Source organism: Branchiostoma lanceolatum, chromosome 10 (genome assembly GCF_035083965.1).
Source record: "Branchiostoma lanceolatum isolate klBraLanc5 chromosome 10, klBraLanc5.hap2, whole genome shotgun sequence".
In the NCBI taxonomy this organism is placed as follows: domain Eukaryota; kingdom Metazoa; phylum Chordata; class Leptocardii; order Amphioxiformes; family Branchiostomatidae; genus Branchiostoma; species Branchiostoma lanceolatum.
The window spans coordinates 7,030,460-7,057,207 of NC_089731.1; the positions used below are offsets into that span (position 1 = coordinate 7,030,460).

General features: G+C 39.4%; 3 protein-coding genes across 11 annotated transcripts in view; 2 read left to right on the forward strand and 1 right to left on the reverse strand.

Annotated features, from left to right (window-relative positions):
- The first annotated feature begins 2,052 nt into the window (after positions 1-2,052).
- Positions 2,053-20,227, forward strand: LOC136442804 (tumor protein 63-like). 3 transcript variants are annotated; one of them, XM_066439741.1, is made up of 16 exons: positions 2,053-2,176; positions 7,204-7,339; positions 11,576-11,699; positions 12,484-12,717; positions 13,495-13,553; positions 13,840-13,921; positions 14,319-14,502; positions 15,003-15,116; positions 15,453-15,558; positions 16,096-16,238; positions 16,417-16,505; positions 16,917-17,038; positions 17,404-17,589; positions 17,902-17,995; positions 18,284-18,371; positions 18,703-20,227. In XM_066439741.1, exons 2-16 carry the CDS (start codon positions 7,257-7,259, stop codon positions 18,933-18,935), a joined length of 1,941 nt encoding a protein of 646 aa, XP_066295838.1. In that variant the 5' UTR covers positions 2,053-2,176; positions 7,204-7,256; the 3' UTR covers positions 18,936-20,227. The 3 variants fall into 3 exon arrangements, with proteins under 3 accessions (XP_066295838.1, XP_066295839.1, XP_066295837.1); XM_066439742.1 differs by lacking the exon at positions 2,053-2,176 and adding an exon at positions 6,474-6,496; XM_066439740.1 differs by lacking the exons at positions 2,053-2,176; positions 7,204-7,339 and adding an exon at positions 9,366-9,484.
- Positions 20,070-25,505, reverse strand: LOC136442806 (protein misato homolog 1-like). The gene is made up of 4 exons (XM_066439743.1): positions 25,416-25,505; positions 24,197-24,433; positions 23,459-23,630; positions 20,070-22,892 (listed from the first exon to the last, which is right to left on the reverse strand). The coding sequence occupies exons 2-4, from the start codon at positions 24,391-24,393 to the stop codon at positions 21,498-21,500; spliced, it is 1,764 nt and encodes a 587-aa protein (XP_066295840.1). The 5' UTR covers positions 24,394-24,433; positions 25,416-25,505; the 3' UTR covers positions 20,070-21,497.
- Positions 25,506-25,699: 194 nt separating this feature from the next.
- LOC136442799 (chloride channel protein 2-like) overlaps positions 25,700-26,748 on the forward strand; it is a 38,695-nt gene continuing 37,646 nt past the window's right edge. For all 7 annotated transcript variants that reach the window (XM_066439722.1, XM_066439725.1, XM_066439726.1 and 4 more), the window contains exon 1: positions 25,700-25,757. In XM_066439722.1, the coding sequence (XP_066295819.1) occupies positions 25,707-25,757 (51 nt within the window). In that variant the 5' untranslated portion in view covers positions 25,700-25,706. The remainder of the gene's footprint in view (positions 25,758-26,748) is intronic.

The window sequence follows — 26,748 nt, forward strand, 5'->3', positions numbered from 1 at the left end:
AGAGATGGTGAAACACAAGGGGCAAGTAGCACAGTCTCCTGGCTCCAGGGGGTTTGAACCCGGGCCGCCAGCTCATAAACCCAACGCACTAACTGCTAACGTAACATTAACGTCCGATTTATTCAAAACGTTATTTATCTTAAAACAGCGTGGACAGAGCCAAATGTTAAACCAATTGGCAGAAATATCAGCTCTTCTAACAAGAAAAAATGCATGGTCTGTAAGTTTTTCTCCGCCTGTGTAACGCCGTGCGAGCATGTATTTATACTGGGGTATATATTATGACGTAAAATTGTGCTAGGCTTACCCATTATCGTCCACTTCAGTCTTTTCCCTACTAGTTCTAGCGCTATGCTTGAAGAACATAGACCAGAAAAAAATGCACAGTAACTGTCGAAAGTAGTCTACAGACAAATGACAGTAAAGTATGTTTGTCCCGCTGCTTGCCTGACGCGATGGAAGAAACAATATTTGTGTTGTGAATTTCCCCGACATTAGCAGCACGTGGAGTTCATGTGATAAACGCATGGCCATGATGTTATGCCATGCAAAAATGTATCATCTGAGCGGGGCCCCGGGGGTGGCTAGGTTGTATCAAACCTTCCAAAATCTGGCAAGAGTTTCAAACCTCGAATCACCATGGATAGTCTGAATATCAAAGAAAGGTTTAACGCCAGCTATGTTTAAAAGATACTAGCTATCGTGTAAGTTAGAAAAACATGATGAAGTATGCGGTGTCGAATTACATATGAAATACGTCATACATGATGCTTCCGTGCAACTTGTTGTTACTGGTTCAAGAGTTTATTCTGTTATGTCGCTGGACGTTAACCTTTCTCATTGTTTTGTATAAAAGAGAGAGATGGCTAAGGATCATAATTATGACGTTCTTTATTGCTCGTGAGAACAGGCTTTGGCATAATACACCGCGACATGTGGACATGACCCAAACTGGACGTAAACTGCTCCTGCACGTAAATAGGTCACGTTACGTTAGGCTTAAAAGGTAAAAAGGTCTGGACCAGTTAGACCCCATTCATATCAAGCTTATCATAGCCAGTTGAATTAATCTAAAGATTTACCCAGTTAATTTAGCCGGATATCTTTGCCCAATATGAACACAAACTAACCAGTTACATAAGGGTTTTAACAGGTTAAATTGAAACCACCTCAGGAGGTGGTTTCTTGATTAAACCTGCTAAAACCCTTACTTAACTGGTTAATTTACGCAAGGAACTCACTCGGCGCCTTCGGCGCCATCAGCTTTCAGACAATTTTGGCATCCCACCTGCTTCCGCCGATATTCGGTACACATACCGTATATATATAGTACAAACACTCCCTCCAAGGCCTACAGCCTATGAATGAATCATGAATCTATGAGGCTTAATAAATGAAAGGCAGATAATCATAATTTCCAAGCAGATGTTGGGGTGGGGAATCTGACCCACTACCTTCCATGCCTATTATCTGGCAGTTGCCTGGGGCAAAGCCGATGGATTTAAATACATACACATGTGCATAACTCAGGAACCTTGGGATGGATTATTATATCATATCATATACTTATCAACTCTTTCTATAAAAATATCATCATAATCCATCCCAAAGATATGGAGATCTAACGTTAACGTTAGATATAATTAACGTTAACCTCCTTCAACTCAAGTCCTTGTCCATCCCGAGATTCTTGAGTCCTCAATCCGGACACACAGACACACCCAAAACAATATACATTTTTCATGGAGATATAACGTGGTCAGCCCCTCCTTCAACGCCATCCCATCTGTCTGGAAGCGCCTTAGTCGTTTCCCGCCCAAAACTACGAAAACATCCCGTGTCCTTTTCATGTTGCTGCATGTGCAGTTTTCATCTGACCTCTCACCTCTTACATGTTTACACTTTAACCTGCCGCAAAACCGAGTGAACTCAGTGTGGCAAAATCTCTCCTGAAGTCCGATACTGAAAATATGAAACCATCAAATTTATAAGAAATTAAATCATGATTAAATGGTGTTGTTTAAGTTGGGAGATTTTGCTATCGGGATGTAAAATATAACGCAAAGGCGTAGCGTACTACTTAGTGAGTCTAGTCTGCGCGGAGTGATACTAAGAAGACGTCAGCACACATTTCGTCCATGTGAGGGGACTGTGGCAAACTCGAGGCAAAACACAGGTTTGTTTTGTTCACTTTTTACAGGTTTTAGCGCATTCTGAGTCACTCTTTTTGTAATCATATAGTGATTTGTATACACGAGACCCAATGCACGAATGAGGGGTGTTAGTTAGGGGTAAACATGTCAGTTTTGAGGCATTTCTGGACACAGTTTGGGGAGGGTCCCTCCCATCTAGCACATTTCTTATCGGGGTATGTGGTCCCCCTCTGGAAACCAGATATTTTTACTCAAAAGTTTTACTGTTGTCAAATCTTATTGCAAGTTTCCAGATATGGCAGGGCATCTAGGGTCTCTAGATTGGTGTCTTGTACAAGATTTGCCGTAAAGGCGAAGGCATTTTGGTAGCATTCGGATTGCAGTTTTTGTGAGACCGTAGCAAGCACACCTTCAAAATGCCAGCTGATCGGACAAAACACCCAGTTTCAACAACAAAGGGCAGTTTTTTCAACCGGTGATAAACAATTCAAAAACAAATCAGGTTTTAATAGATCTTTCTTCCCTAGCAATGTTCAAATGTTCTTTGTTAGTGTGTGTAGTTGTCATTGCTGTAGTTACCTGTATGTTGTAAATTATGAGATCATTGTTGACAAATGTTCAAAACATGAAATATTAGACACAAATGTGATATTTCCGTCCGGCTACCCCAGACAGGAAGAAGGACAGGCTATTGTTCAATGGTAACATATATCTCAATGCCAGGGTTATATAGGTAATGTTACGTGTCACCAAATGCAAACTACTTTGAACATACCCTGGTTAAATAACGTTAAATAAGATTTTAAAAATTAGATATCATCCTTGCATTAGCCCAGCATAAGAAACCTCAGCTCTGTTTTATAGTGACAGTGTTATAAATTAATATTACCAAGCTTGGTAATACCGTAAATCTATTTAACTTTACTGCACTTAGATTTCTCAGTACTGTGAAAATCAAGACTTCACCGTATTTCTATTTCTGTGTCTGTGGCTACAAGGCAGAATGTTGTGTTTTCATTGTGATAAGTTCACGATGACCTCCCACAAACCGCCCGCAAACCCCTAAAACATAGCAAAAAGTTTCAACTTTACAGTACTAGCCGTGGCCCAAAGTCCTGAGTCAGATCATGGTGTGAAATCTTGCTGTAGGCTGGCACCTTTTGTGTGTCAGAGATAAATGTGTTCAAGTGCTATTAACCTTTGACACTTAGAGAAGGTGACATATTTAACACTTGCTGCTAATGTTCATAGAAGTAGACTGGAATGTATAGATAATGGTCAGGGTAAAGCAGTTGTCCTACCCGTTATGTTCATGTATGTTTTTAGAGACTTGGGCATTCATAATCAATCTGTTAACGTCTCAGTTTATCAGAAATTTGTATTCTGTGCTTCAGTTGCTCATAAGCTTACAGCAAGCCATCCTGATTGACCTGAATACCAGCAGCTAGCTAAGCTGGGATGATTAGGTAATTGTCGGCAATAGGAAATAACATCATTGATACTGATTGTCAACTGCTTATCATTCCAGAAAGCTCATTAGATTTTAAAGCTCTTGAAAGTTTATTGCTCATATGTTGTCTGTTCAAGTTGGTTAGATAGATCATTTAACCTCCTTGAATAGATTGTTGGTCCTTTAGGTCAAATTTGTTATGATGCCGGTTTGAAGTTGAGGATTCGGATAATGCTCTGTAGAGACTGCACAGTGTAAAAGGAGTCAGTGAAGGGGTTGAACTTCTGGAATAAGAAACAAACAGGAAAAGTTGTTGAGGATAATGAGAAACAACTGTAAACAGACAAATGTAAATTATCTACCCAACTCCACAGGTGGCATGAAAAGGGGAGGGGTGGTGACATTTTTCTGGTACTGTAAATCCATTTATTTTTTCAGGGGTTGAACACGAGGTAGAAGGAGAAGTAAGGTTTCTGTGCTTTTTAAGTTCGCAGCTGAAACAATTCTCTTGTACTGTAGCAATACAGTACGTTGGAAACACATATTCATGTTGAGAGATCAAGAATGATAACCATAAGAATAAAACCACTGCAAACATTTGACATATTATAGTACATGTACCAAACCTCTCCTTTTCAACTCAAGCCAGTGTCCTGTGTAGTTGACAGTTCTGGATAGATACATTACTCCCAGGGGGTGACCAGTATGTGCTGAACAGGAGCTCTCCCCACATGTTTGGTTTTGTCATGCTGATTACATGGGTTCTACTCAAACAACCTGTAAAAAATCCTTTTGGAAAGAAATTTCACGCCTTCTGGGCCACAATGGATTTGGTACAAAGCCCTCTCTATACAATGTAATCTAATTCTGATGAGTAGGTATTTTCATTGAAGTGCCATTAAACCGTGTATGATGTGTAATTTGCAATCCAGATCTCTTTTTGGTACCGTCCTTTCTGTTTATCTCAAACAGTCTGACTTACAAATTGTTGAGGCCTTCAAAGCATTGAAATTAATTAGTTTAATCCTTGAGTTTGTCTCACTGCAGCTTGGGTTTCTGATGGGATTTTGTTTGTCCTCTTCATCAAGAGTCAGGAAAACAGACCTCTTCAATTAGGATGTGTTTATTTTGTCACAAAAGGTGCTTTTAAGCCAGACAGTTTCTTATCTTTGATGGATTGTTGTGTACCTCAGGGTCTGGAGTTAATGACCTGGAACAGGAACAGTGGCCACTCCAGTCTGTGGCTGATTCTACTGTAGAAAGGTTGATAAAACAGCCCCTTTGCTTGTTCCTACATTTATGTGGGCACTCTGTAACTGTTTTAGAAAATCATTGTGTAGACTTCACATTTATTTCCTTTGAAAATTTTAGGGATGTTGATGAGTTAGGTTTTTGAGAATTTTTGTGTGGTTTAGTGTGTGCATTTTGATGTCCTATGATATTTTTACCTTGTTACAAGAACCCACTGGACAGTCTGTGAAAAGGAACAAAAATTGAACAGACAAAAATAAAACAATTTACAGTAAAATTTTGGCTGCAAGAGCAGACTTGAGTCTGTATCAGTGGGCGGAGCTTGTTGGGGATTCCCCCAATCCAGGGTCGCTTCCTGATTGGTCAATTTGTGGTCAACCCACAATGGTGGAGATTCCTTCATTAGGACTACTCCATTGGAAAATGGAATTAGGGAAGAATATGACAAATCCAACATTTTTGTTAGATTCTGAAATTCACAAGTGAAGTGAAGTGAACTTTATTGCTCAACAATCGTTCATGGTACAATGTATGGCATGAAATCAACAATACTACAAGGCTAATCTATCCTACAATTCTAAGTACAAAATATTTCACATGATGCTATTCTATTACCAAGCAATTTTTGTGTGCTCGATTTATAGCTAAACATGGTTGTGAAAATAGTGTTTTTGGTGTGAAGGTGCCTTGGGTGATTATCTCTTTCAGAGTCCTCTCAATGGCTTCCTTTTGAAGTGGTGTTATTGTAATCCTAATGTCTTGGGGGTTTGACGCCCAGTGGTGCTTAGGAGGACAATCCTTGCCTTGTTGAGAGTCTCTGGGAAAAGGACAGTAGATTTGATTTGATTTGATTTTAGAGTCCATTCCAAGTCACCGCGAGGGTTGTTATTGTCATAATTTAGAACTATTTTCAAGGTATTGTTATTATTTGTGTAAGAGATTTGACACTTTTGAAATATTTTGAATGTGATTTCAACTTTCTAAATATTTCTTAAGTTTTCTAAAACTTTAGAAATATTCATGATGTAGAATATGATATTTACAATGGTTTCTAAATAATGGTAACAGCATTCTACCATTATTTACAATTTTTTACAATTTCTTACCATTTTCTACCATTATTTGTAACATCTCTATAAATAGGTCAGAGGGCTGGGAAGAAAGTAATTCACACATCCTTGCGAAGTTTAGGGAAGAATGCTTTCCACAAAGGACCCAACAGTGTCCCGCAGTGAAGTCTAAAGATGTACAAAGGCAGACAGAAGGGCCGGATTAGCACCTACTTTTATGGGGGCAATCACCATTCTACCATTGTTAACCATTTTCTACCATTTTCTGTTAATATTTCTAAAAGTTAAATAATCACATAGATGTTTAGAAATTATTACAAATAAAGAGGTTTTTGTACAGTTACTTTCAAAATATTTCTAAATTATCTTATCAAATTCAAATAAATTCATATTTTTGTATTTTCTCTTTTAGAAAATTTAGAACTATTGTCAGTCAGATATTCTTTTATTAGAAATTTTTCAAAATGATTACAAATATTATTATAAAACCCTCGCGGTGACTCGGAATGGACTCTATTTGACAGGGAGCATTTGTGGAAGTTCAAGCTGTTGTGTTTTCTGTTCTTGAAGAGGTTTGTGGTTTGAAGTGTTATCTCTGTATTGTTGTTATGTGTATTACATGATTGAATACTTGAAAGCCCTTCGCATTTGTTTTCTCTGTTAATTTCAGCTAACATCCTTACTTTCGAATGCCCTGCAGGTAAAAGCATGATGTTGTAGTGATTGGCTACATTAGTACTCATATAATTCGGTTCATTGTAGGCATTCACTGCAGGCGAAAAAACAGGAACCACATGTCACAGCGAAGCAGGACTTGAATATCAAGTTGAAATATTCACTTGTGTACTACTATAAAGTTGTAGACAGACTCCTGCTACCAACTTCATTTTTTTATGCTCTCAGTCCTCTCTCTCTCTTGTTAGACAGCAAGACAAGAATGGCCCTCTCTCAGTCTCAGGAACTACTGGTAATGTAACACACAACTGAACCCATTGGGGCAGTGGGTTGCTATCCACAGTATCTAGGCACAGTATTGTAAGGTGGAGCCCAACAGTCTCCTTCCAGTTTCACCAACCTTTACCTCACCGATAGAAGTCAGATACCATTTTTACACCTGAGTGGAGTGAGGCAAGTCATGCAAAAGTCCTCTCCCAAGGGCACAACATCTGTGGCATACTAGGGGAATCAGACCCAGGACCTCTGGGTCAACACAACCACTTGTTTGATTTTATCAGTACGTAATGCTTATATCACATATTCATTGTTATCATGTTTACAGTATCCTTGAAGGAACAGAAGGAGTCTTGAAGGAACTGAAGAGGTCTTGCCAGGATGTCCCAAGGCTCCAACCCTCCCCTTAGCCAGGAGACCTTCAACCATCTATGGAGTCAGATCAACACCATGACAGAACAGGGGTAAGGGCTACATTATTTCATTGTCAGAAACTTCTATTGTTTTTTTTCTTGTTTTTATACTATACAATGTATAAAGATAAAATATATCTGGAAGTTCTTATCAAAGAATCATGAATGTAATGTTTGTACATGACAGCATGCTTTCATATTCCCCCCAGCAGTATGGGAAAGGGTGTGAAGTTTGCCACTTGATTGCCTTGTTTTATTTTAATCTACCTGTAATGCATACCTTCACTAGTAGTAGTAGTAGTAGTACATTGTATACTGTATTTTTTGCTTACAAGTAATAAGGATCCAGGCATTGATTTGCAACATTAAGATTACTTAAGAAAAAATCACATAATGAAGAAATTGGACTGGTGAAGAATCATTAGATTTATTGATATTAAAAATTTGGGGTAACAAATACTATTCTCTCCAATATGTATTGGTTTTCAAGGCCAACAAGCCTTTATTGGTGATAAGAATTGTGTGCTACATCTATATGTGTAAAGATTATTGTGTGGGAGGGGGGCTTCCTGAATTAGCCACAGGGGCACAGTGCCAGTGTTTGCAGTCAACATGTGGGTCAAGGTCTTGTACTTCATAATCATATGCAACAACAACAGCAAAAAAGATGTACATACTTTGTAAGGTTTTATACTAAAGGCTTAAGTTCAAAGTTTCCACACAGATTTGTAGCTGAAATATCATTGATCAAAAGAAGAAAACTAATGCACACTTAATTTTAGGATAGCGACAAAGTCAACGGTAGACTTGATCATAGGTAAATTGTTACTGGTGTATGTGTGCTAAACATTGAGTACAGTACATAAAATACATACAGTTAACTTAGTTTGTGTATGAGTGACATCTTTCCACATTGACATTTCCTCTTGCAAAGAGTAATGTTGTAGTTGACGCACCCAAGCAAGTAATGCGAAAAAGACTTTTTGTATATTGCATAAGGGATCTAAACATGAAAAAGGCTGATTCTACGGCCAAAATTGCGTAACCGGTTTGAACCAGATCTATAGTGATGACATCACTGTATTCCATCATCATGCCCATATTTGGTCATTCTGTTACCTGTAGTCGATGCATGTCTTCATCCGCAGACAAACACAATTGGCGACAGGCCAAGTATCTTTTGTTTAGGCCTGAATTTTTGATGCTCTGAAATGTGTTTTCTTCCTTATTTGGTAATGCTCAGGTGTCTGAAATTGCCCCATGTTATGAAACCCCTCCTAGCATTGATGATCATGGGAGAGTCTACTAGTACTAGTCTGGGTACATTTCCCCATGATTTAACTATTTACACATTACAGACTGCTGAATAAAAAACTTTTTTACTGCCAGACATACATTTGAAAATTGAATTGCATTTGTTTGTGCTTTTTAAGAAAAATGAACAGAGAATAAGAATTAAGATGTTATGACATACATCTATAGATCTTATGTAACCCCTCCATCACACACAACATGGTCTCTTCCTGGGAAAGTTTTTGAGCCAAAAAATCTACCCACATTCAGGGAGTTCTGCTTCAGGTATGTCACAAAATATTTCACTACTAGCTTTTCAGTTATGCCATAGGATGAAACTTACAAGTCTACAGATTATGCACAAACTTGCGACTGTACTTTATTTGCAACTTATACGGGCGCTTAGCTCTTGAATTGTGCTCTTCAAAAGCAGTTTGTATCACTGCTATGTTTGGGTGATGACATATTTATACCCCAAGCTAGGCTGGCTGTGATTGGTCCATAGAAGTGGGCGATGTAATCACTGTTGATTGGTTGCATTGTGTAGTTGGGATGGTCCAAAGTCACTCAGTAGAAGGGATAAAACTAGTGTTTTAGAGGACAAATTCACTTTAGCCAAGTTTCGGGAATCATATTTACATCATATTTTTCTTCAAAGGTATCTACACATATCTGTAAAATACATATGTGCATGAATTTATGTTGCTTGCAAGTAATTTGAAATTATTTTCAATGGCAAAATCTGAAAAATCCCCCTAGTGACAGAAATGGTCTGTGCCATGTTATTTGAATAAGGGGAATCCCCCGCATGTGCTTTAGTGTCAGCCAAAGTTGCAGCGGAGTAAGAGGGTCTTTCTTCACACTCATGCTTGCTTTTCAGAGACGCTCTCAGCCAAGTATTTGGTAAGAATAGCCTTCTTAAGAAGAATTTCAAGGGACTGATAGAAATGCTTAAGAGAATTGTTGGAAAGTTATAGCTGAAAAAACCTTTGGTGTAAATGTTTGTAAATGTTCAGATGTAATTGTCATGTGCACTTTGGATTGATGACTGTTTGAGCAAACATGTTAGCTGTTGTCAGGTTTGCTTTGGTGGTCGTAATGTTATGCAACTAAGCCACAGGTCAAGCCATACTTTTACTAGGAAAACTCTTTTTGAACCCTTTTTTTTGTAAAGCTGGACTTGTTCATACGGATCATTTAGGTACAACCAAGGACCTCCTTGGTACAACCTGTTGGTTGGTCTGTTTGGTTTTGGGTGTTGAAGGAACAGCATAGAACAACATTGAAAGACGATGTGACCTATAACTCATGACATGACAACTCTTTTCTCAATGACCTGTAACTGCTTCATGTAGTTATACTTTGTTTGATGCAATGGTGAATCAGTTTCTAAGTTTGTAACTTGTAGTAGTTGACTCAAAAGCAGAGAGGCTCATTTGAATAGCAGCATGTCCAAACACTGAGTGTGTTTGGGGAATCCCCTTAGCCATAGGAATCAGGGCTTGGCCTATTTCACAAGCTCTGTCAGCCTTTTTGCCCAAAGCTGTTGCATATTATTGTCCCTTTTCTTGTTTGTTTTGAAGAAAGTTAGCTAGCTTAATATTTTTGAATTTTTTATATTCATTTTCAAGTCTCTTTTCCTCAAATATTATGAAGAGAGATAATTATTCTAGAATGTTCTTAAGTTTGTGTCAGGTGATTTCCCTGGTACTTTTTACCAGTCAGTGGAAACTTTTGTTGTGGGGAAAATCCATCAAAAAGTATCTGTGTAGGCTATCAACTTTCATATTAAACGCTTTTGTTTTCCCTATATAATCAATTATTGATTGTTTTGGTGTTTGTTGTTGCAATAGTTGTGTGATAGTTGAAGAGAAAACAGAGGGTTCTCAGAAGGTGACATGTCAGCATAACGTAATGCGTATACGGCAATTAGCCTGCTATTTAAACCTGTTATAACTGCCGAATCTCTTTTGTTCTCTTTGGTCAACGTTGCATCGGAGTAACAGCCGTTGCATAAGATAGGTCTTTGGACACAACTAAATGAACTTTTATGTGAGATATTAACCTTAAATACGCAAACAGAACCTTAAACGCTTACGTTCTGGCGACGTGCTTCAGAACGTGTGGTCGTGTTTGTACATTACAGACAATGGCTTCCTGACCTTTAGACATTGAGCTCAGCTTTGGACACGGAAACTTACACTTACAGAAGGAATGTTCTTCCGTGAACAATTACCCTCAAGCTATTTGTTACATGTATCTAAAAGTGTGCATTTAATGATATACTTTGCTGGGGGCTCTTCAGTCTTTTTTCCACATTTAAAGAATTTAACTTGGTTAAACAAAATTATTTTTTCAACGTGGTGAAGGCATTTAAGGAATTTAGAGGTGTTTAACACAAACAGATGGGTTCATTGAATTTCACAATGTTGCCTTTTCTGTCATTTTTTTCTCAAGGAAATGAAGCAAAGCATGACATTCAAAGGACAATCGTATTGTCTTTGTCATAGGTTTTCTTCTATGTTTGCAACAGTTAGATTTGTACAGCGATTTTATGTACTCTTTGTATTCTTTTTATCCTTATCAATACTTTTTTTACCTGTATATTTTTTTCTTTATACCTGTATATCTTTTTTACCTGTATATTATTTTCCTTTATATTCTTTTTTACCTGTATATTCTGTTTTACCTGTATATTTTTTACCTATATATCTTTCCTTTGTGTTCTTTTCTACCTGCATATCTTTTTTACCTGTTTATTTTTTCCTTTTACTTTTTTTACCTGTACAGTATAACCTTTTTACCTGTATATTTTTACCTGTAAATGTTTTTCACTTGTATTTGTTCCCTTGTCCAGGGCTTTGACCCGGGGAGTGTGACCCAGTCGCTTTCCTTTGTGCTCTTTCTTACCTGTAAACTTTTTACCTGTATATCTTTTTCACCTATTTGTTTTACCTGTAAATGTTTTTCACCTGTATCTCTTCTCTTGTCCAGGGCTTTGACCCAGGCAGTGACCCAGCCGCTGGACTATGAGTTCAGCGACGCTGACACCGGACAGAACCGGATCGACTTCGAGGTGAAGAGTTACCAGCTGAAGGCCATGGACAGCTTCGAACTGGTGAGGAGTTCTTCTTCTTCTTTTCATTACCCTCAAACCAACCCTAAAGGGATATCAAACCAACCCTAAAAGGATAAGGGATGAGGGGGGGGGGGATGTCAGGCCCAACGGATTACGGCAGGGCGGCCGCAAGTCCAGCCTTAAAGAAGAAGGTTATGAGAGTTCTAAGAGTTTATACCAAAAAAAGGGATTAGGCCAAAAAACAGTTCCTCAAGCAACTGGACACAATTTTGAAACATTCAGTTTTGACAAAATTTTATCCAATTGCTTGAGTAAATGTTTTTACCTGGATGTCTAACCTTCATGAACTAAAAATGATTCCCTTTTCCAACAGGAAACAAGAATAACTTTTTAATTCATTTCCTTATCTGTAACAATTTGTAGATTAAGCATTTCCATTAAAAGTAGCTATTATGCTTTCAATTTCAAGAAACGTTGAACCTTAAAAGCTTGGTGTACAAATTACAGAGTGTTACACACTAGGTTTTTTTTGCCAACAAATCAAATCAAGCACTGTAAATGCATTTAAGTTTGTTTGGTTTTTATTTTGCGCTAAGGTTTTTATGGTTTTAATTTGGCAGCAGTGCTATACTCCTACAGTATTAGACAAAAAGGAACATAAAGCCACTGCGAACATTTCTGCATTTACAGTACTACATACTGAAACATGTCTGATATGTGTAATTATGTATGTTTATATGAGGTTTTGTGGCATCTGAAGTTACTATGGCCACAAAAGCATACTGTAGACTTTTTCTAACATCATAAATATTTTTCTTTCAAGATGGCTGGACAGCTGAGCCAGATGCCGTCCCTTCCCAACGTGTCCAGTAGTTTTCTGAACGCTCTCGGGGGCCCCGACCCCGACCAGCCTAGCACCAGCACAGGTCTCACCTCCGGACTCACCACCTATACAGCCACGCCTAGCAACGTGCCCACCACGTCTCCAGGTGTGGCACCCGGGGCGCCTAGCAACTGCGCCACACCCAGCAGCCCATACTCCGCCAGCAGTGAGCATGTATGTGTTCAGATTCATCCTTGTCCTTGTTGCCAAACTTTTTTCTTTTAATGAAAACACTTTTTGCAAATTTACAGTGCTCTAGTTGATTTTCTGCTGACATTTATTAAGGTAGCAAACTGACTTGTAACAAAAAAGTTTTGAAATTTGCAGAAAAATATGTAAGCAACTTGTAATATAGCTGATAGAAAACAGCAAGAAAGTATCTGGAGCCATTAACAGATAGTATTGGGGTCGTTGTGCTATTGATATTGAAATGCAGCTATATAGATCACATGCAAGCATCACCAACTCTCCTGTTAACAAATATTATTGTCATAGTTTTGTTGTCTGCTTGGAAAAATTTTGCAGCATGTTTTCATATGATAAATCAATACGCAGTATTGTTACAGCTGTGGACAACATCACATGTTTTTAATGGTTTATTGGTAGAACATACCAGATTCACATTGTTACCGACATATTGATTTTATGGTGGAAAACAATAGAAGTCCCGTGTGAACGTGATCATCTGAGAACAATGACACCTGGTGGTGCCAAAATCAATCAGCGCAAACTTTCGCCCACATCAAAACCTTCAGTCCTCCTTTGGTAAACAGTGTGAGCGCGCGTGGTGCGTTTTCTCTACCCCCGCTAAGAACTTTTCCGATATCATCAACATGGACTAGGTGTTCACGTGTGAAACAAACTGGAAAGAACTTTTGATTGATTTCACATTCTTTTGACAGCTTGGCATCTCCCCTGATGTAGATTTATGATTCTCCCTTCTTTCCACAGAACATGACCCCTCCCCCAGTGTATCCTGTACAATCCCCTGTTGGACAGATCCCATCCAAGTAAGTTCCACTTATTCATTGTCATGTTTATAAGCCCAAAGTAGGTAGGAGATAACTATAAGAATGGTAAATAGTATAAGAAATAGATGATAGAAATTCTAAGAAATGGTCTGTCTGGCCTCATTAACACTGGTAGCTTTGCGGTCAAAAGGCGAAATTACTTTTCTGTTCACATTTTGAAATCATTTTGGCATTTAAGGGATCATGTTTACATTACCTTATAGATACATTTGTATGTTATTAATGTAGAAGTAGATAATTCAATATTCTATTGTTTGCTCCACAGCACTGACTACTCAGGCCCACTGGGGTTTGAGTTTTCCTTTGGACCACAACAGACCAACACAGCGAAGAGTGCCACCTGGACAGTAAGTATTGCTGTTCTTTATTCTTAGCAAAGGAAGGCTTTATTTTCTTCATTTTGTGACTTGGTACTAGAACTGGCAATAAAGGTAGCAAGTCTTTGGGCTGAGTTGTAGTCTAGTTGAGGAATGGTTATTTACTGTTTTGAACTTGATAAGATGCTACCAAAAAAGCTCCTAAATTGAGATGAACCTGCAAATCGCAAGCTCAATTTTCTCTTTTGAGGTAGCAACTCTATCAACAGTTGCAGTTACTAGTAATTGTGATTATCAATATCTTCCTTTGAATACAATAATTTTCATGTTTATTAGTTCAAGTGCCTTTATACAGTGGTAGACAAATACATGTACATGGTACCAATAAATGAGATGTTAGAAATAACGTTTCTTGTCCCTTCAACAGTACTCTGAAGTCCTGAACAAACTGTACGTCAGAATGGCCCTGACCTGTCCGGTCAAGTTCAAGACTAGGATTCCGGTTCCACACGGTTGTTTCATCCGTGCCATGCCGCTGTACAAGAAACCTGAGCACGTGACGGAGGTGGTGAAACGCTGCCACAACCATACCGCTGCGAAAGAGTTCAATGGTGAGTGGATATTACAATGCATCTGTTGGTCTTGTGTATTATTGTGTGTAATAGATCTAGTATCATATAAAAATCTATAATTGTAAAATTTTGAATACCTACAGCAAACTATGGATCCTTTCATCAGAAGTGTCAAATTAGGGATGTCAAATTAGTGCTTTTTCATTTTCTACACTCTATAGAAAAATTACGGAGAAACAATATTCTGAAGTAAAAAACTTCTTTTTCTAGTATTTGTTGATATAGAATATTGCCTGTGCTCTGTCCAAAAAATATTGAACTTTAATTCTTGGACTGTCAGGCAAATTTGCATGTGTACAGGAAGCCAGAAAAGAATTAAATATTTCTTATGCCTGTCTAATTGAATTAGTTACTTGTAGAATTGAATTCCTTCTTTTAGGGTTGAATTCTTCAGCTTCCATTATTGTCGGTAGACAATACAATGTAGAGAAATTTTGGTTAGTTCATGTATAAAAGGAACTGTTGTGTTTCCTCCCCAGACCACCCAGCTCCGTCTCACCTGATCCGTGTGGAGGGAAACCCGAATGCTCAGTACTGGGAGGACCCGCACACACAGAGGCAGAGTGTCACCATCATGTACGAGAGTCCACAGGGTGAGTTGCCCACAGTCTTTGTTTCAAATGTTTGTGTTATACCTGTGTGCATGTATAGATCCCATTCATTGGATAGAAAGACACTTATGTTAAGTGTAGGAAATGGAAACGAAAACTTGAAAAAGAGTTACAGAGATCTTGAAGTTGACTTGTACTGGTAGTCATCCAAAATGTCAAAGATTCATCTGTAATTTCTACACGTATGCTCTTGGTAAGAACTGTTTCTTGTTTGAGAAGATTACAAAATTGAAAGGAGGAGTATGTTTAACATTTTGACATGCATTTGCAAATGATCTTTCCAAAAAAAGTTAACACATTGTCATGTACCTTCCACAGCTGGTACGGAGTACAACACCGTCCTGTACAACTTCATGTGCTTCTCCTCCTGTGTGGGGGGGCTGAACAGACGGCCAACACAGGTCATCTTCACACTGGAGAATGGGTAAGTCAGGAATCTGTCCTCTACTAGTCTAAAGATTTGTTCCCTTCCATCTGCTGAGTTAGTAAATCACCTTGTTACCAACAGCATGAGTGACATCAGGTGATCCAGGCTTTCAATGATCTCTCACTGTCCGTCCATTTAGGCCCAGTCAGTCTCTTATTTCGCAATTAGTGAACAAACCATACCAAAGAATGTATTTGTTTTATGACCCACAGTGTTACTTATCAGCGGCCAAACTCTTTTGAAGTTTTGCTGTGTTGCAGTGCCACCTAGTGGCTTATACTGGCACAACAGGAAATACCCTTGCTATACAGCAATGCCACCTAGCTTTTATACAGTAGTGTAATGCAGATAGTACTAGTAGCAATATAATTAAGAAATATAAGAATTTCCAATTACTGTTAATAATGACTCATTGCTAGTATTTAGAAGCTCCAACATAATATTTTTGAAGAATTTTTGAAAGTACTTGAACCTATAAAGTAGATTGTAAAGTAGATTCTGTACCATTGTTTCATACTTTTTTTCAAATCACAGCCAGGGCCAGGTGCTGGGACGGCGTGTTGTGGAGGTGCGGATCTGTGCCTGTCCTGGGAGAGACCGTAAGACCGAGGAGAGGTCGTACAACAAGGCTCATGGGAACCAGCCGTCCGAATCCACACCTGTCAAGAACAAGAAAGGTGCGTTAACATGCTGTACTTTATAATCAGCACACACATGCACGCAATTTTTACTCACAATCATTTAACCAAGTTATGACTTTCGTGATTGCTCTAACTTTCGTAATTTTGATTCCCACCATCCATGGAACTCGTACATACCATTTTGACACTAAGCTGAACTCCTTTATTTCTTCAGGTGTGAAAAGAATGTCTCAAGGCTTCACCATCACTACTCTGGGCAGCAAGAAGAGAAAGACACCTGATGACAACGTCTACTATGTACCGGTAGGTTTACAAAGCTACAGTAAATTGTTGTTAAAGTGACAATGGAAGATTAAAAAGGTTTTAAGCTTTTATAGGTGCAAATTATATGAATATTACACATACTGGAAAATATTTTACACACAGAAGTTGGTCAGCCGAAGCACTGATTTGAAACATTTGTGCAACATGACCATGTCCTTATTTTTGGCGAGAATTCACAAAATTATTGCATGGAAACTGAAAGCAAACATGTGCTACACTTGTATGAAATTGTAAATCGACAAGACAACCAAATTATTCAATTTTCTTCTCTATTTTCTGGAGAGCTTCAGTAAATTTTGTGTTACAATATGATTATGAACATGATGGATGTAATAAAAGCAGTGAAAGTACAGGTAGAATGGTTTGTAAATGTTCTTTTGTGCCACACAGGTACGAGGCCGAGAGAACTACGAGATCTTGATGCGGATTAAGGAGTCTCTGGAACTCATGCAGATGATCCCCAAAGCTCAGGTGGAACAGTACCGTGCCACTCAGGCCAACCTCTCCAAAATGTGAGTTCACTTGAGTTCAATGTCATGTTGTCTCCATCTATGTGCATTCAGTCCTTCTTTGTATACCTGGTGCTACATCTTACAGCATGTAGGTTATTAGAAAACATGAAACCATTTCTTGCACAAAGGCAAAATTTGTTGGTCTGTCTTACAAAGTCTTGACATGTTTTGAGAAACATATTTCTAGGAACGGAAAAACTTTTTTAGCAGATGTTATTTCGCAAGCAACATTGGAGGAAATGAGGTTTTTAGTAGGTGTGATGTAGAAAACAAATGATGGCTATTTTTTCTTGTCTCTGTTTTGTCTTCATTACCATTTTTGAAGTTTTGTAAAACTAATTTTACTGTTCTCTCCACTTTTCCAGCCCATCCCTCCACACGGCACTGAACAGAACAGAGTCGTTCAACAACTCTCCCCTCCACAACGACCACAAGCAGGACCACACCCCCAACTCCCAGTTCGACCACTCTGGTGCGTCTCACAGCAGTACGGACACCATATCTCCTCACAACGGTCACCCACCGATGGACACAGAGGGAACAGTCGCCGAGTAAGTCTGTTTTAGATATTGCATGGACTTCCATGATTTGGAAAAGATATGCGAGTGTCAGTGTTGTAATTGTTCAATGCTTGTTAAAGATTTCACTTCTGTTGACACATAGATAAAGTAAAAACACTAAATTGTCAGCTAGTATTTTGGCCGTCTCCATGTAAACTGACCCGTCTTCCTGTATACTGACCCACCTAATACTCAAGACCAAAAACAGATTGAGACTTTTGTCAGTGTATGTGACTTGAATGTTGTTCAATGCTTGTTTGAGCAATGTTTGTAACCCTAACATCTTTACCACCCTTTTGCCAGTTGGCTGACTAAGCTGGGTTGTGCTTCCTGTATCGAGACCTTCCACCGCAGGAGGATCAACTTTGTGTCACAGCTGGAGGAGATTAATCTACAGGTTAGTAGCCACCCCTTTCCTGTCAGTGGTTTAGTCCAAAATATCTGGGAACAATGATGGTCGCTTTATTGATTTTAAGTCTGTTGTTTAGGTTTAACAGAAATGAAATCAGTGTACTCTTGATTAAAAGAATGGTTATCATTTATTTCCATGTAAAATGTTTTACCTTTGTGCAAAGCCATTTGGTTAAAGACTGTTTGCCATTTTAGTGCTCTTTATGTTTATATGTGCACACAGCTTGTACCGTTAAAACAGTCCATCATTAACTTGACTTCTTCCCCTATACAGGACCTCCATGAGATGAAACTAACTGAAAGACTGGTAGACAAGATATGGAAGGGAATCATTGAGCACAAGGCTGCAAAGGACTTTTCAGGTGGGCAACAAATTTAACGATCATGTATAAGGACTGAAAGAAAGTCTTTGCAATTGTAGTTGTAGTTGTGCAATAGTTTGTTTTATTGATATGTTGTCATGCCTTATGACCCGGGCACATTCATAAACTGAGGGTATTCCTGACATAGTTCAAAATTCAGCTGTCTTGTTACGGGAAAGGCAGTCTTAAATCCCTGTAAATGGTTGGTTCTTTCACAGCCTGCTTGGAAATCCTACTACCTCAAAATTGCATGACAACCTAAGACAAATATGACCATACTATTACTATACACATATTAGTGAAGCTAAAGTTTATGACTGTATTCCTACAGACACACCCTCACTGCTGAGAAGAAGCAGCACAGCATCGACAGTGGACCTCAACGGCTCGGGCGGGGCCCTGCAACCCGGGGGCGTGGTCGAGGCCACCCGCTTCACTCTCAAACAAACTATCTCATTGGACGACATCAAGGTGAAACAGGAGAGGGTTGAGGAGGAGGAGGAATGGGAGGAAGAGGAGGTGGAGATGGGGTTTAATCAACAGACTGACCACGACTATGTTTAAACAACAGATAAAAGCAGCTCTCTGTAAATAGCCTTTGATAAAAGTCACTAAACCTTGGACCAGGTAGTTAACTTACCTGCTAGTCTGGATTATCCAATGGTGTAGTTTATTATATACGTTTAGTTCTGTTTTGTTTTGTTTCGTTTGAGTACAATTTCATGGTTGGAAATTGTAAGTAATACCAGTAGTTTACAATTGGTAGGTAAAAGTGGCCATGCAGATAGATCTGTGATATTCACATGATTTATTGTGAAGTAAGTGAAAAGTTCATGAAAGTTTGATGACTTAGAAAGTGACTAGAACTTGTTCAAATGACCCTTAAGATAGCCAGCAGATGATGCTAGTACTAGTATGGAAGAGTTAGTTTTGTTCCATTGTTTTCTGAGCCAGTCTGGTTACTGGCTGTGTTACCAACCTTGTAAATATGTGGAGGAGCAGTATTTGACTTAGCCATGTTGGACTGTACGCTTGGCTCGGGTAACTAACCTAGACTTGTTTTGTCTGTCACTGATCTTAGCATTGAAAAATATAAGTTGAACAAAGCAAACAACATCACCTGTCATTCCTGTACTTGTGGTATGACATATTTTGTGTCTGCTAAGGTTTGGTATGCATTTGTTACCTTGCCTACTAGTTACAGCACAATGAAGAGCTTTTTTGGGACATTATAGTACATACACCTCCGAAACTGGACTGTTAAACATTATAGGACTGTTTAGAAAAAATGTGATGTCAATATCCGAAGGATGCATTTGTAGATTACCTGTCTTGCTGGCTTTCAGTATGAATCCATGCTGTTTTCAGCCATTACATCATTTGTCAGCTAGCTCTATTTTTAAGTGACCCTCCTCACCACTCCCCTTTAGCAGTACACATCCTGCTTGTGGTTCTGTAATACTATACAGTACAGTAATCCATACCAAATGTGTATAAGAAAAGTTAACCAAAAAAGTCATGAAGAACTACTGTATTTGAGGACATTGGATACTAACCGTCAGTTTTTTGACTGGTGCTCATAACAGTTTTTGAGTCACAACCCTCAGTATAAACAGTAAGTCATATTTTGTGTAAATATTACAGTGACTATTGTTTCAAAGTGGTAGATGACTTAAGTTGTTCTGTGCCATGTATTTGTTAAGACAATATTACAGTGTTTTGTTACCTGTATTTACTAAGTTCGGTTGTCACATGTTGACTTTATATAGAGAACATAAAATGTTCATCTTTGTTATATCTGTTCTGTCAATGGTAACCTGTTTTGAAAGTTTCAAAATAAAATAGAAATGAAGAGATTACATTGATCTGTACTTCTTTTCTGGGTGAGCATATCAAAGGCTGGGGGTCTAGAACATTTTGGAAGAAAAGGAATGTCCATGACGTCTGAGGTATTAAATACATCTCCAGTATAATGGAAAAGTTATTGGATATCAAAATTTATGACGGGTATCTCATTTCTACCAAGGTGTGGCATCCCCTTTTGATAAAACTGACTGGTGTCATCTCAAATAATATATGCTGTGTTGAAATCAATGCTGTATGCTTGTCCATTTATCAAATCAATGTTTCTTAAACCATAAAGCAAGTTTGACACAAAGACTATTTTCACATGCTTTTTACTGGTGATATTTAGACAAAAACACATCAAGATGATCATACAAGAGTAATTTCACTGTTTTCTTGCATATTAATTGACGTGTCAAGGTTTGAAGGATCCTGTTTTTCTCTCACTAGTTTGTGAAGAAAACATTGTCAGACCAACAAAATAACCCAGATACATGTAGGTGTAACAAAGCTACGTAATCAATACAATACGTAACTTTGCTAGGCAACTTTCCGAAAATCATAACATTGTGTTTTCAACTGTCAATGCAAGCCCTTCAAAGTTGGAATTGTTTCTATATTTTCCTCAGAGCTGAATTAGCTTTGATAGCTGTGTGTCTAGAAGTATGACTTGTACAATTGTGGCGACTTCTTGGTAGTCTAAGAAACCAGTATGGACTCAGGGGCTCTGTAGAAATGTAATTTGTATACTGACAGCCAATGTCTGAGACATTCTACCAGTGAGCATGGCAGGCCAGTGTTGTAATTGCTTCATATTCTTGGTTAGGTACTACAAAGCTTACTTGTTTATGTGCAACTATACTTTGATTCCTTGTATACACTATATGATTTCAAACATGTGCTGTACTTCAATACCAAGTATATGTAACTTCAATACTTGGTAAATTGTCTTAGCCAGCGAGCCCCTTCACTGATGTGAACACCACGGCATTTAGAAGCAGACTGAGGTCTGGGAGTTTACGTTAGCTGAATTTATTGGGTGGTTTTATAGTCCAGCCTTGCTCTTTAAGACTATAAATAAGGTGAACAAAGAGCGCTTGAACTCTTAAGAGGGGGTAGGAGGAGGGTATTCCAGCAGTATCAGTTGTAGAAGCATAGTAATACTATTGGGATGAAATGTTTAACCTTAAGCACACAGAAGTAGCTGTTTAGCATACCATTCTCTATCGGTTACATGTACTTGGGCAGCAAGGAGAAGGTTTACTAGAGAAGGATTAGTTCTCAGTCACTGTCATCATCACTGTCCTCTGCCATCTCGTTATCACTTGTCTGGTACGCCCGCGCCAGCTGACGCAGGCTTTCCACCGCCTCCTTAAAGTCGTCCTCCTCCAGCCCTGCGTCCAGGAACCGGTGGAACCGCCTGATGTCCACCTTCTCCACCTCTCCGTGGAGCGCCGCGAGGGAACCCTGTAATCCTGACTGGGAGGACAGTGATGTCATCCCCGGTACCTTCTCCACCCCCTGTACTGCTGACCTCGGCTTGAACCCAACCAACCCGTCGTGGGTGATCTCTGGGTTGAATAGATGCGGGAAGGGAGTGGTGACTGTGAGTGGCTCATGTACGACAGTCCCAGCGTTAAGCGTTCCAGGGTACACGTACTGGAGATAACGTTTCAGACAATCATTAGCTGATCTGCAGTCTCGGAAGATGCTGTCTGCATGGGCGGCTGGGTCTGGGATACATATCCTGTTGGGTGGCACTCCTCTCAACACGACTGACTGCATGAATGATCTTCCAGGTTCCTTTACCCCCGGACACAGGGATACCAAGTCTGGTGCAGCCACGAACTGGCTGAGACTGGCAGCTAGTGCGCCATCGAGGGTTATGGGGAATGGGAGTCTTGCTGAAAGCGCAGCCATCTTACGACCCGAGTAGTTCAGGGTATTTGTTAGCTCGGTCATGAGGACACCATCACTCCGTGTACGATACGGTAGCGTGCACGTATCTAGTGCAGTTGCAAGAATGCCGCCTGTGTGGTAGTGCAGCGAAGGGTTATAGGTCAAGTACGGGAAGGATGCCATGGGTCCAGGCTCCCGCCCTAACCCTGAGGCAACAGATAACGGTGTGTACAGAGAGCTATTAGCAGATAACTTAGTTACTGACAACGCAGTACATATAAGCCTGTGGTAGTCAACAATAGGGCTTCTTCTGACATACACGGAGGGGTAACAGCCAAAGGTTAATATTCCCTTATTGTCATAGTCTTCTGACATCTGCTCTAAAACCTCTGATGCCAGCCCACCAAAACCATTATAAGGATCTACCAGCACCTGGAACCCCTGTAAACTATCACAGTCCTCCACAAAGAAGTGCAAGCGATCTTCTAAGTCAGCAGAAACTCTCTGCGTCCCTAGCAGCTGCTGTCCGTAACCAAACACGTCAAACATGTCCTGCTCAGGATCGTGTGCATACTCTGAGAGGATAGACACAGTGTTGGGGTGGAGGTGGATCCGTAGAAAGTCGGACCAGACCGAGACGCTTCCGTCCAGGTTGTAGAGTTTGCTGCGGAATACTTCCAGCGGGTTGATTGATGAGTGAGGCGTCGCTTCTTGGACTTCGTCGTGTGAGTCCTCGGTACCAGCAGAGGAGGCATCTTCTTCTGTTGGTAACTCTCCCTGGATAAAATCATAACAACATGAGCAACACACTTACATATTGTACAGTTTTAGTATGACATGTACATGTACAGTACTTGTGCTGTCCGACCATTGCTGTTTTCTGCATGCTACATATGGAATTTTTAATACCGAGTCTATATATCTTTATGGGTTGCCAACATGAAAATTTGCTTCAAGATTTATTTTTTCTTCACTTTCAAAGAGACATGGTAGTTGCAGGTGCATATTTCCAGTCCTGCAAAAGGTGTACATAATAGCATAGAATGGGGTAACCAACAGCATCAATGCCAATCATGTCTTAGAAATGCAACAATTCTTTGCCGGTATGTTGGTGTGCAACACTGTGTTATATGTTTACTCAGATAATTGTTGGAAAAATTGGCAATAAACATTAAAAAAAGAAGAAAGAGGTTCTTTAAAAGCCCTTTCCAACCACGTCCAGGTACATGTAAATGTAAATGTATAAATGCAATAGAGGATAGGGAGGGATGGAGGAGAAGGGCCATAAGCACCCTTGAGACCATCACGACCAGATGGTGATGATGTAGTTAAGACTGTTTTACCTTGTCGATCCTTTCCAAGTCTTTGAGGAACTGGTTCTTGCCGGATGTGTCTGAGGTGTGGAGAGTGACGTCACCCATCCAGTGGACCTCATCATCCTTCTCCAACACATCGTACAGCGTGCCATCCAGCTTCAGCGTGTTCAGGCTTCCCTTGAGGTCATACAGGATCAACCTGGATAGGAAAAGTCAGTCAAACTTTATAGCATAATGATTGTAAATAATAAAATGCATGGAAAAGTATTACAATACCTTTGTGTACTATATTGATCAACAGCTGTCTAAATGATATGCCAAAACTATTTGTTTGTTTGTACATAAAATTTTAGATGGCCTCAAGGTGTACATCAGTTCTGTACTTCAGTAAGTATAAAATACATAAGACTGGACTGATAGATACACAATACGTGCTCTTTTAGAAGTTCAAGTTTTATCAATAGATGTCATCGTGTGGTAGATATACTCATTGTGTGGCACGCACAGGTCCTCCTATGAAACTGTATCCCATTCCAGTAGCATGCAAATTAGGTGAACAAGAACGGTGGGGCTTCATACTCTTGACCTCCATACCCAGAAGTATGGCTGTTCATCCCTAGACCATGCATGCTACATACCTTTGTTTGTTTGAACCTTTGTTTATTCATGATAAGCTCAAATCGGCACGCAGGCCGTTTGGCCGCACCTAGGCCTTGTCTTTTTTTAAGACAGCCTGAAATAAATAAAAGGCAATACGACTCTAACCTCGGCGTGTAGGTTTGCTCCCCTGTGAGCGTTAAACCCTCTCGGAACAGGACATCGTGGTTGATGTCAGACGAACTGGAACTCGACGATGCGTCGTAGCAGAAAGACGATTCCTGAATGTTCCACCAGTGGGTTCCCACGAAGTTGGCGTAGTGTCCGAACTGCAACGTGACAACTTCTCGGGTAGAACCGGCCATGGTGAGGGAGGGCAGGGGTTAGGTCAACCTCAGGGTCAACCTGTTGGTAACAGAGGATGGAACATGATTTGTGTGATGTGAGACTGCACCATGTTCATAATTTAAATCATGTTCTGAATCTGAGTGAGTTAGCAAAATATTGTCCTCTTCTATTAAAAGAGATCTTAAAGGGGCATATTGTAGAATCTGGTGGGCAAAAACTACAAATAGTAAGAATTTGAAAGATCTACACTAAGATTCACATTTGTAATTTATTTGTTACTTATTTCCAACATATTCCCGTCATTTTGTCACATTTCCACCATTAATAAACGACGAAAAACGCAAAACGTGTAAAATCTGGTTCATTTACATATTAACTTGCGTCCCGCAACTTAAAATGCAAACAAGCCAGCGTAGAACGCTACGAAAAATCCGAATCGACCGTTATGGTCGGAGTTTGAGCGTCACAGGAAAATCACCACAAGTGACCAAACTTCAGAACGTCGGGCGTTCGATCGCGTGTTCCGTGTTTCGTCGGAATGTTGGACAAGATGGCGGCCAATTCAAGCGGCGGCGGGGATTGCGTATATAATTTTTTTCAAGACGTTCGCACGACACTACAAAGTCGCATCCGTACGTGATGAATATTGCTGTGCAGTGTAATAAGTTGATTCAACTAATGATGTAGAAAAATAATCAAAAACAAAGAATTTTGTTTAATGTTCATGTCACAATATGCCCCTTTAAACCTCTCAGAGCTTCAAATGTGAAATAAAATAACAAAACAATTATCATATGCATGAAATAAAGCCACGTCATACCGTCATCAGAATCTGGAGGGTAAAATTATGTTGATAGACCTGGGGAATGATTTGTGTAGAGTGAGCATGGATGAGTGGGGAGGGGGGCAGCCTTAGCAAAGATGATAGCTCTGTCTCACTTTCTCATGGTGAACATAGATACACGCTTGAGATACTAAGCTAGGGGGTACGTTTTATGTTAAGGCTTGATCACACAGAATAGTAATTCAGGGCACTCACCTTCTACGTTAGGGTAAAACAAGGGTTTCTCTTCACAAAAGGCCGCCAAAAATCATGCAGACGGCATCCATTTTGTCGTAAAATAGTACAACCACCCTGAATGGCGGTACCTATATTTTGGCAAAAAAGCAAATGACAGTATACTATTTTAGAAAATCCATTTACTCTTAGGAAATGTATGATGACTGTTGTTTTGAAAAATAAGAAAATTTCCGTTTTGATATCTGATATTTTGTTTGCAGACGACGTGATGTGACCCTTGACCGGGTCTTCTGCTCAAAAAAGGACAAAATGGCGGAGGCACCGGCACCGAAGTCGCAGCTCGACTACGAGCAAACTTTGGTAAGTCACTTTCAAAGTCTTCTTAAGAGCCATAAACATAGCACGACCACCTTTATAATGTCTTCACTCGGTAGAGAAAATTTTGATTCAATTGGAAGCTGCTGTGACCAACACGGACGCCTCAAAATCGAGCAGTCAAAAATACGCGGTATTTCATGAACACTATCGATCGTAGGAGTGTATGCATGGCGGGCATCCTCTACTCGTAAAACTTATTCCAGTTCTCACGTAGGCTTTTACAAGATCCAACAGCGGAGAGTTACAGGTTTATCGTGTTAAGGAATGTGTGCTTAAGTGGTTCCATCGCTATGTGGCTGTAAAACTGTGCTTAGAAATATTAAAGTGGCGGAAACTGATGCCGATTTGGTTGACGTTTATGATGAGAGCTTTTGGCGGAACCGGATTTTGCTAGCAAGCTGTACAGGATGATAGTATTAAATTGTTTACATGCCAACTGAAGTGCCCCTAAAAGTGTCAAAATTTGAATACTGGTCGTGTTTTTGGAGGAAAATTGAAGGAAAAGTGTGGTCAATTCCAATTAAATCGATGCAAGCTGTTTTTCAATACAAGAAGTTGTTCAACAAATATTGAAATATAATGATGACATTCTGGTACCGTTATATTTCTCGTTTTGTTTCCTATTTACTAAAGGTATGTATTAACAAAGTAAATATTGTTTTTGAAATAGTCATTAAAAACCTAATTGTACTGTAGTGGACTGTTCAAGGAGGTTAGATATGTGTAGTTGTGGCTTGCAGGGCTTCTCACAGTTGCAGTCATATAATACATATAACAATGAGGTTTAAAATGATTTCAAACCTCCTTGCATGTTCAGTTACCTGTACAGATGTATAAGGCTGCAAGCCAGAGAAGCCCTTCAACATCCTGCTACAATTATGTACAGAACTACCTGCTATTAAAAGAACTGAATGGACATTAATTAAGACATCTTTAAGACACCAAAAAGATGTCTGCATTTTTCATCTGTGAA

Bases quoted from the DNA above. Each gene is read 5' to 3' on its own strand.
- LOC136442804 (XM_066439740.1), top strand. From the start codon at position 9,390: ATGTGCTTTAGTGTCAGCCAAAGTTGCAGCGGAGTAAGAGGGTCTTTC. The intron at 15,117-15,452 runs GTGAGTTGCCCA...TACCTTCCACAG, and splicing joins CATGTACGAGAGTCCACAGG to CTGGTACGGAGTACAACACC. The intron at 18,372-18,702 runs GTGGGCAACAAA...GTATTCCTACAG, and splicing joins GGCTGCAAAGGACTTTTCAG to ACACACCCTCACTGCTGAGA.
- LOC136442806 (XM_066439743.1), bottom strand. From the start codon at position 24,393: ATGGCCGGTTCTACCCGAGAAGTTGTCACGTTGCAGTTCGGACACTAC. The intron at 23,631-24,196 runs GTTAGAGTCGTA...TTTCCTATCCAG, and splicing joins GAGCAAACCTACACGCCGAG to GTTGATCCTGTATGACCTCA. The intron at 22,893-23,458 runs GTAAAACAGTCT...GATTTTATCCAG, and splicing joins ACTTGGAAAGGATCGACAAG to GGAGAGTTACCAACAGAAGA.